This window comes from Salvelinus sp. IW2-2015, unplaced genomic scaffold (assembly GCF_002910315.2).
Source record: "Salvelinus sp. IW2-2015 unplaced genomic scaffold, ASM291031v2 Un_scaffold16690, whole genome shotgun sequence".
Taxonomy (NCBI): Eukaryota; Metazoa; Chordata; class Actinopteri; order Salmoniformes; family Salmonidae; genus Salvelinus; species Salvelinus sp. IW2-2015.
In genome coordinates this window covers 10,669-21,441 of record NW_019957710.1, presented here as the reverse complement: position 1 = coordinate 21,441, position 10,773 = coordinate 10,669, and the positions used below count along the sequence as shown (strand labels likewise).

General features: G+C 41.7%; 1 protein-coding gene across 1 annotated transcript; it reads right to left on the bottom strand.

The window, feature by feature from the left end:
- Positions 1–311: 311 nt before the first annotated feature.
- arf2a (ADP-ribosylation factor 2a) lies at positions 312–8,690 on the bottom strand. The gene is made up of 5 exons (XM_024147013.2): positions 8,600–8,690; positions 4,234–4,391; positions 3,389–3,499; positions 3,131–3,255; positions 312–1,044 (listed from the first exon to the last, which is right to left on the bottom strand). Exons 2-5 carry the CDS (start codon positions 4,379–4,381, stop codon positions 883–885), a joined length of 546 nt encoding a protein of 181 aa, XP_024002781.1. The 5' UTR covers positions 4,382–4,391; positions 8,600–8,690; the 3' UTR covers positions 312–882.
- Positions 8,691–10,773: the final 2,083 nt, after the last annotated feature.

The window sequence follows — 10,773 nt, the reverse complement described above, 5'->3', positions numbered from 1 at the left end:
CCGAAAACAATAGTAACAACTCATTTCAGTCAGTAATGCCTACCAAACAGCTAACCCTAAAGTCCTGCAGGTCTTATCAAGCACCACCATCATTCAGGCTAAGGTGGATACGCTCAACAACAAAAACGAGTGGACGAGGGGCATGGTGACATCACTAATTTGTTGTGCTTCAATTGATGTTTGAGGGTTAGGACAGCGACTGAATGCTAGCTAATAACTTATTAGCTAGTGTTCCCAAGACAGCCAGAACAATGCGGTTGGGCATACTAGAACAAAACAGCATGATTTTCCAAAGAATGCAAAGAAGGATCTAGGATGGAAAAGCTATTTTTATTTGTCTTTTTTCCAACCTGATACAGGTTACATTGAGATTTATTTCATGGTGTGGGGTCTCAAACCAACAGTTTAACAAGAGTGTCTGACAGATCGCAACACTAGTGGATGTAAAATCAAAGTTTTTTTTTTTTAATCTATAAACTATTCATTTTTCAGATTACACATAAGACTTAGCATCCCGGGTCTTTCTTTGCCTTGTGAAAACCAGGGTGTCTTAAGAGCCACTGCGGGTGGGGCAGGAGGGAAGGGATGGGGGGGGGCGCTAGAGTTAGCCATGCTGTCATTTCCACGGGTGAGAGTGACTGTTGAAGGCACAGCAGGGCTGCTCCCACTCCCGGCTCACACACATGCACCCACACATACATACACATTAAGATCCACACAAACACTTGCACTCTCACGCGTATGTGGGGTATCACTGGTCAAAGCCCCAATGGTTGGAGGGGATGGAGTGAGAGAGACAGGAGGAGAGAGGGGCTGGGACCAGCGCTGTCGCCCATAACACACTGCGCAGACGAAGACGCAGACAGACGGCGGAATGGTGGATCATTTTGCGTTCTTTAGCTGGTTGGAGAGCCAGTCGAGGCCCTCGTAGAGCCCGTCCCCGCTGGTAGCGCAGGTGGCCTGGATGTACCAGTTACGCTGGCGCAGGGAGTGCAGGCCCAGCTTGTCTGTGATCTCCGCTGCGTTCATAGCGTTGGGGAGGTCCTGAAGAGTGGAGAAAAGGGTTAACCCAGGAAAACATGCGCCTGCAACAGACCTTCACAAGCCATCTTAGTATTAGAGGTCGATTAAATTGGCATGGCCGATTAATTAGGGCCGATTTCAAGTTTTCATAATCGGTACTCGGCCTTCTTGGACGCCGATTATGGCCGATTACATTGCAATCCACGAGGGAACTACGTGGCAGGCTGACCATCTGTTACGCGAGTGCAGGGTCAAAAGGACCTTGTGGCTGCAAGGAGCCAAGTTAAGTTGCTAGCTAGCATTAAACTTTGCTTATAAAAACAATCAATCAATCTTAACCTAGTAAACTAGTGACAATGTGAACTAGCTTGTCCTGCGTTGCATATAATCAATGCGGTGCCTGTTAATTTATCATCGAATCACAGCCTACTTCAACTTTGCAAAACGGGTGATGATTTAACAAAAGCGCATTCGCAAAAAAAGCACTATTGTTGCACAAATGTACCTAAACATAAACATCAATGCCTTTCTTAAAATCAATACACAGAAGTATATGTTCTTAAACCTGCATATTTAGTTAAAAGAAATTCATGTTAGCAGGCAATATTAACCAAGGAAATTGTGTCACTTCTCTTGCGTTCAGTGTAAACAGTTTGGGCCGCCTGGCTCGTTGCAAACTGAACTAATTTGCCAGAATTTTACATAATTATGACATAAGGTTGTGCAATGTAACAGCAATATTTAGACTTGGGGTTGCCACCCGTTCGATAAAATACAGAACGGTTCTGTTTTTTACTGAAAGAATAAATGTTTGTTATCGAAATTATAGTTTCCGGATTTGACAATATTAATGACCAAAGGCTCATATGTGTTTATTATATTATAAATAAGACTATGATTTGATAGAGCAGTCTGACTGAGCGGTGGTAGGCAGCAGGCTCGTAAGCATTCATTCAAACAGTACTTTACTGCGTTTGCCAGCAGCTCTTAGCAATGCTTGTTGCACAGCGCTGTTTATGACTTCAAGCCTATCAACTCCCGAGATTAGGCTGGCAATACTAAAGTGCCTGTTAGAACATCCAATAGTCAAAGGTATATGAAATACAAATGGTAGAGAAAAATAGTTGATGCGTCATAATTCCTATAATAACTATAATCCAAAACTTCTTAACTGGGAATATTGAAGAACTGGGAATATTGAACCACCAGCTTTCATATGTTCTCACGTTCTGCGCAAGGAACTTAAACGTTAGCTTTTTTACATGGCACATTTACTTTCTTATCCAACACCGGGTTTTTGCATTATTTAAACCAAATTGAACATGTTTCATTATTTATTTGAGACTAAAGTGATTTAATTTTAGTATTATATTAAGTTAAAATAAGTGTTCATTGTTCATTCAGTATTGTTGTAATTGTCATTATTACAAATGTATACATAAAAAATAAAAAATCATGTTTCTTAAATATATATATATATATATATATATATATATATACAAATTTTTCTATTTTTTTTAAAATCTTTTTCTTTCTTTCTTTCTTTCTTCCCAATTTTTTGTTATTTTTTTAAATTTTTATAAAAATTTGTTTTTTTATATATTTTTAATCGGCCGATTAATCAGTATCGGCTTTTTTTGGTCCTCCAATAATCAGTATCGAAAAATCATAATCGGTCGACCTCTACTTAGTATAGAGGGAGTCCATTGTATGACCTTGAGTTGAACTACTAGTATCTGCAAACCATATGAATAATAATACTGTACTACCAATTACAGATTCAGTTTACCGGTGAAGCCTTGGGCTGCGTTAACACAGGCAGCCCAATTGTGATCTTTTGCCCAATTAGTGACAAAATATCTGATCTGATTGGTCAAAAGACCAAATTAGTGGAAAAAGAGATCACCTGTTAGTCTCGCTCTGCTCAGTGTAAAATTGAGCTCTGATTCCATTTGAAAGAATTCGACGCACAGCTCACGCCGAAAGAACTTGATTTAAGTGGCCCACTCTTTACGCGTCAAGCTGAATTTACATGTCCAGTGTAGCAGGTATAGGAAACTACTGTTTTCCTGACGCACTAGTGTCTCTCCCCAGTTAGTCAGTTCACCTGTTTGTTAGCGAACACAAGAAGCACAGCGTCCCTCAGCTCATCCTCAGCCAGCATCCTTGTCAGCTCCTCCCGCGCCTCGTTCACTCTCTCCCTATCGTTACTGTCCACCACAAAGATCAGACCTGAGAGAAGCAGAGGGAGAGAAAGGATGGAGGGTGAGGAAAACAAAAACATTTACCTGGGACAGTCTTGACTCAAAAAGCCAGAAAGAGTGAAGATGGTGCTGAGGGGGTTCTGGTGACAGTGTCCACTCACCTTGGGTGTTCTGGAAGTAGTGCCGCCACAGAGGCCTGATCTTGTCCTGACCGCCCACATCCCACACAGTGAAGCTGATGTTCTTGTATTCTACCGTCTCAACGTTAAAACCTGAGAAAGCGAAAGAGATCAGTTACGTCAGAAACCTAAGACACTAACATTCCAAGAGGCTGTGTGAGATGACATATCAGCAATCCCAAACAGGCAAGCTAGGTCACTCCCTTAACACAAATGTCTGCATGAAATGTCTTTGCCCAAATGTAGCTGCAAATTAAAATGTATATTTGAATAAAATATGCAAAGTGAATGAATATCTACTGGAATATGAAATGTCATCAGCCTTGTGTTACATTCCTATAATGCAACATTTATTTCAGGGGGGGCTGTAAAGCTCCATTCTTTCCTATATTTAAAAGTCACTTAATCCCTATGACAACAGCCACATTGCAGGACGTTGCCTGCCTGCGGGAGCTCTGCAGCTGATGTAGGTAGGCTACACAGTGCCCGACCCACGTCTCCTAATGAAATCCATGTACAGGCAGACTGTTGACCTTAACAGGGGCCCACTCATTGCTTCAGAGCCTGAGGGCGGCTCATGGCAGCTACTCTGGGCATGTGGGAAGTGATCAGGGTTCGGATGAGATGGGGACAGAGGGAGTACATGGCTGTACGTATGACATTCATTTCCACTCCCCTACAACTAAACAAACAGGAGTCTAGACCTCATGAAAGTCATATGGAGCAAGTTATTGGAGGAATATTGGGGAGCATTTCAGGAGGGGTTTGTACCTAGGTGAAGGGTGTGTGATGACATGGGGTACAAGGGATAAGGCTAAGCTACTCACCGATGGTAGGGATTGTGGTGACGATCTCGCCCAGTTTGAGCTTGTACAGGATGGTGGTCTTGCCGGCAGCRTCCAGCCCCACCATCAGAATCCGCATCTCTTTTTTACCAAAGAGATTCTTAAACAGGCCTGCAAACATGTTCCCCATCTTGGCTAATCTGGAGGAAGGGAGACAGAAACCAAAATGGTTAAGCTAGTAGTTGTACAACATTCATTACGCCTAACACCAGGCTAAACCGGCCGTGTGTGTCCACGTGTTCGGTAACACAAAAGCTCGCTGACGTATGTGAGCAGTGTGGATGAAATGATTCATTAACGTTAAAATATTCTGCACCGCTCCCGCATACGTGGGTGGTGTGGGATCGGTGTAAAACACATTTTTTATGAATCCATTTATAACTGTATATACTGGTTCCCATCCTTGGTAATTTGATTTTAAAAATTGACCTGTGAGGGTAATAATGTCCTTATCTCTGATAAAGGGCAACCACAGAGATTAAATTCATGAGGGGGAGAGAAAGTGCTGAGAAAAGCATTCAGTCACTGTCTGTGTTTATTTTGCGTCTTAACAATGGGCCCTCAGTGACACCTCTGGGTCTCACACCACACACAAGCAGGACTCGGCTGATGGGACTGCAGGTCAGTGTCGTTCTGACTGGCAGGCAACTGTTTACTCATAGCCAGGAGCAGAGAAGTGGATCACATGACTGGCAGAGCACTGACCAGAGACACGGTCCAGGAGTAGAGGCTGGTTACAACATAGCTCCACCTGAACACCTATTGCCCAACACCCATCAGGCAAGAACACAAACAGGCTCTGTAACAGCAGCCACAACGATTAGAATGTAATAGCCTAGTCAGTCCCAAATAGAAGCCTACATACATGTCTAACACAACACCATAACTAATTCATGTTTTTTTTTACGTAACTTTCTCACTGTTGAAATGCGTTTCTAAATGTACACAGGTCTTTCCACCAATTTGGTGTCTTTTGAGAAGTGTACAATTTCAACTTCATGAAAAAATAATACTCCCTCAAGAGGTACATTTTGTTTTTATAAAGACTATAGTAAGTAGTGCCTATTAAGTGCAAAAAAAAGTAACAGGGTTGACGATTTCTTCTTACATCAACCATAACATTTGGGGCGGCAGGTAGCCTAGTGGTTAGAGTGTTGGACTAGTAGCCGAAAGGTTGCAAGATCGAATCCCCGAGCTCACAAGATAAAAATCTGTCCTTCTGACCCACTGTTCCTAGGCCATCATTGAATATTAGAATTTGTTCTTAACTGACTTGCCTAGTTAAATAATGGTGTAAAAAAATATATATACATAATAATATCCACTTGTGACAGGGAAACTGTCACAGAAACGTTTGTGCAACCGGGAGGGGCAATTGAATGCAAGTTTCACACAAAAAAATACATTGTTACAACATTTCTAGTCTATGGGTAACAGGGTTGACATGTTATGCTCGACCCGCTCAGTTTTACACCACAAAATTGCCAAGAAGAGTAGAATCAGCTCATCTGCTTTTACTCGAAGATATTACTATTAAATGTTCAACGTTTTAAAAGACAGTGTCACCATATTAAAATGAGAGTTCAGTTCACATAACAGGGTTGAGGGACATACATAAATGAGTCACATAAATAATCATCTTCAGAAATAACTGGACTAGCAACAAAATGACTAGGGCTTTACAATGATGCTGAACCTTGGAGAAGTTTTGGGAATAAGTGGGTTAAAATATTCATAGAAGTGAGAGTTGACAGAGGGATGTCAAAATGCTGCATTTTGGCACTTTAGCAGATTGATTGAATTGTCCATGTTGTCTATAATATTAAAGGGCACCACATTTAATATAACAGGCTTTTAAAATCCAATATTGGTGGACAACTTCTACTTAAAATATCGAAGGGCACTCTTTCATGGAATGACCCACAAATGTATCAATTGTTGACTTTCATTTTGAATTAGGCATATTCATTGCAATAACAATCCTTCCTATTATTCAGTATGTTGCCAAGCACATCGCAGAATCAGGTGACTTAAGACACGGCCTATGATGAAACAGGCTCACTACATCAGAAAAATAGTGTATCCTAAACACCATGACAAAAACAGATTCATATTTGAGACAAGTTAGCGGTCTTAATAGAAACTGGACAAGAGTAGGGGACGATGGGAACGCATTATAAAAGACCCATACAGGTGTTGTAGGTGAAAGAAGAGCATGCAGTCTGAGCTCAAGGAAAAGCACACAATGAGGCCAGTGATGTGGCGAATATAGGTCAGCGCTCAGAAGAACCAGAGTACTAGAGGCTGGATATGGGAGAGGTAACACACCTGTAAGCAGAGACACACTGCTGAATTAACCAGGAGAGAGACAGGGAAACAATGATCCTGTCACASCAAATAGGCTATTGAACACTCAGGTCTTTCTCCAAAGGACACGAATGACTTCTAAAATAATGGAACACTCTGATCTTGTGCAAAAACCCTCCCACTAACACATGCCTACAAATGATAGCATAGGATAACACCAAGACAGTATTATTACACTCCTTCAAGACAATTGTGTGGCAAATGGTATAGAAATGAACATAATTCATAAAGGCGTTCTTCGGTGGAAACATGCTGAAGCCATTTAAATATGACACACGCCTTGGCACTTCTGAAATAAACTATACAACAACTGTAGGCAAACAATAGCTAGGAGGGGTGTGATATAGCTAGGAGGGGTGTGATTTGAGTTCTAACATCATGAACACAGGGAGTTGTCAGTTTCACAAAGTGCCTTCATGGATTCAGAATGTGAAAATGAATCTAGCTCTAGCCAACAGACATTCCACAGAGGGGAGTTCCAGAACTAGAAAAGCTCATAGCTTGCAGATTTCTAACAATGACTTCACAACAATGGCAGCTCATTTGAATCAGGATTGTCCACCCTGTTCCTCAACTAAAGCAAAGAGGAAGTGCTCAGAATGTATCGTCCTCTGAGGAAACAGGAATAACAGGGAAGGACAGGGGAGGGGTATGGGAGGCCAGCAGCAAGTCATCAGAGAGTAGTTAAGTGAACTTATCACAGTATGCATGTGATATAGGCTGCCTGAGGTGGAGTCTTTTTGGGGTGCATCGGCAGTCAGTGTTAAGGGGTTCTAAAAGAGGTGCCAGTTACCAAGAGATGCTCATAAAAAATTCAAAAGAGCCAATGTGGATTAATAATTGACATGCCAAATGACAAGGGGGTGGAACATGTGATGTACAGCCTAATACATACAGTACACACATTAATATTGAGGGAACACTAGGGGCATCATGGGGGCTCACTTTCTGGTTGGACAGGCAAATAGTGGACATTTTTCTTTTAAGTCTAGCAATGTTTTTCCATAAGGGAAAGTTAGGCATGCTGGGGTTATCCTGCTACACTAGTTGTTTGATCAGCCCCTCATCAGGACCTGAACAAAGTAGGAAAATCTGCCAGATTCCTGGAGAACTCAATGTTTGAAAATGGAAATGTATGTAAGACAGAGACATGGGTGTCAGTCATAAATAACACTAAGATGTGTGTAGCTTTGCATGCATCTCACACAATTTTGCTTCAGTTGTCTGTCCATTAAAATTACTTGGGTCTAACATAAGGGTTTAGCTAGTTAGGTACATTAATTTGTAACACACTAGCAAACCAAGTGACGGGTTCAGTTTGAAGACACTGACAAGTTTCCAAAACCAAATTTAACCATCCAGTACCAACAGTTACGCTAGCTAAAGCTTCCCGGTACAGTTTAGTTACCCAACTAGAAGGCCGTAGAGACCACCACGTCCAAGTTACCTTACCGTTTAACCCACAGGCTGGTTAACTAGATTCGTTTAGAGACGTGTTTAACATCGGTTAGTTAGTTAAGCGGCGTACAATTCAAATCTCAATCCACGTAAGTTAACGTTACGCAGTAAGAAAATAGGCATAGCTAGCTAGCTAACGTTAATTTTGCTTACATCGTTAGCTAACGTTAGCACAAGCAAGCGAAGGGGCTCGACATAATGACTCCAAATAGGAGGAAGCTGAATGTCCAATCACAATGACCAGCGAATACTTACTGACACAATTTCAGTAAAGTTAGCGGAATAATGCTCTCGCGACTTTAACAGGTCCTGAGAACATAATGCCGGGCGAGCTAGCTAACGTTAACTAGCTATTGACGGCAGATGATCCTCGTTTGGTTTGAGTCTACGCAGGGTGATTCGTTGTCAAAGCTTGCGGTCAAGCCGAAAGCAAATAAGCAATCGTTTGCGTTCCAGATCCTGAAAATAAAAAGAATACTATGAATTACATATATTACATTGCTACGTTGTATACATGTTTTACCTTTTAGTGGCGGTTTCTCGATCTTTCTTTTACGCTCCTATTCACCGCTAACAACAAAATGGCGTCTTTCACAAATGTCAAGAAAGCCGCGTCATGGACGTTGCACATCGTAAGATCTTCACCAATCATGTTATCCATGCAAGTTACAAAAACGTACCTTGCTGTGCTGCGGGCCAATCGATGCAACAACATTTAATGTTGAGGGCGGAGATTTACAAAAGGCCCTCCTCCAGTTTGCCCTACAAACTGAAAGACCAGTCCAGCTTCCCGTAGGATCAAGCATCCCCGCCTCTTCCCCGCCCCCTGTTTCCGGGTTCAATGGAGACTGGAGAAATTTGCCACTGGCCCAACCCATCATCATTGGGGAGGATAGCAAACAAAACAAACCGGTTGCAATTGTTCAATCCAGAAGAATAAAAAAAACGTCCGGAAAATACAGGACCATGGGTGTGTATAGCCTTACATTATATATGGCAAGCAAGTGCGGCCTTATATGCCTTATGGCTAGGCCACTTGCCTATAATGTCATAGAGATTATCATCACAATCAATAAGCAACAGACTACAATTTACATTTCTGATCAAAGAATTCCAGCCTGTTTCTGTCATTCATCTTTTAAACAGCCTGAAAGAGTCAGAGCCAACACCATAGAAATAGGAATTAGAATACAAATTAAGTAATTTAATGGGATCTCTATGGCCAACACTAACATGCAAGGTCTACAATGACAGCTAGGTCTATAGGGCCAATAGGTAGGTTACCTGGAGTTGGGGTGGCCCTGGAGGTGGGCAGAGGGGAGAAGTGGGTTGCGAAGTTCAAGGTGTATCAGGGTTCAAGCGTTCATCAAGGTTGTTGGGGTCATCGTTAAAGGCTCACAATGTGTGTTGTTCATATTAAATCCACTAGATGGGGCCGTCTCCATGCTGCAGTCATAATGTCCCAATAAATCAAAGCCAAAAGTTTCCGTTTCGTGTTTCCTTTCCATAAATCAACCACTCTGAAATTATAGGCATAGGCCTATGTGAGTGCAATATCATCAGGTGGAAGTTTGTACACCTTTCATGTTTGTGCTCATGGTTATCTAATTCAGGTGGTTGTCCGTTTCCCTCAGTTATGCAGGTGCCACACTGAGCAGACAACTAGATCTTTGATTACCCATTCATCCACATGGTRATTGTAAACCAGAGTTGTTGTTGTTGCTGTTGGACATGAAGTGAATAAAAGGGATTTGATATGAAAATGGCCTAAAGGTGTCATGAAGCACAGAATATCCTTTAATTAGGGGGTATAAGCCTCGAGATGCATTGCATTAAAATAAAAGCGTATTGTTGATGTTTGTCTGTATGTGATGTTGTACAGTAATTACTTATTCACCGTGACTAGGCAGTGGGCAGAGGGCATGCCACTTGTTATTAGTTTGTGTGTTGTCAGGGCTGTCTGTCCCACAATGTGTTGCTTCTCTTTGCAGGTGTTTGGTCAAGCGCCCACGTGAGCATAAATATATTACAAAATAAAGATGTAATCCAGTTGAGTACAAAAACGTATTTATAGAGGTTTTTCCCTGCTGCTATGAAACAGTAAGTAACAATCAAAGAAAAAATCACTGTTAGGTAGAGAAAATTAGATTGGAGCCTTGGTGGTTTGTAAACATTATGACCAAAATTAAAATAGAGTTATCAAGAACGAGACAGACCATCAGCGAGTCTTTGCTGGCAATGGAAAATAGACAGCAAGTGATGGTGGAGATTCAACTGTATAAAAGTATGTATTGCTTAATATATGCCTATGGAATCCTATGGCTATAATCCAAGATCCATTTTTGCTATAACAATTGTATCTGCATGTTTGTATTTGTAGGCTATGTCTACCTTCTCAGGCAGCTACAGAACTTCTTAAAGGAGCACACTCGGATATAGTCATTCTATAGCCAGCCACATCCTATAGCCTAAAGTTATTCTGGTATATGCCCATACACTTGCCCCTGGTGTATCCACCATAAACATGGCACAGTAAATCTGTCAGTGGGTAGAATGAAAATGCACCAGCAMGTTTGAATATGAGGCACGATAATGACAAAACCCAGACGAATGCTCATCACAGCCAGGTAGATTTCCTACCTGTCACTTCCTTCTAAGTGGGAGGTGTTTCAATGGTTGGGGCGGGACGACAAGGGA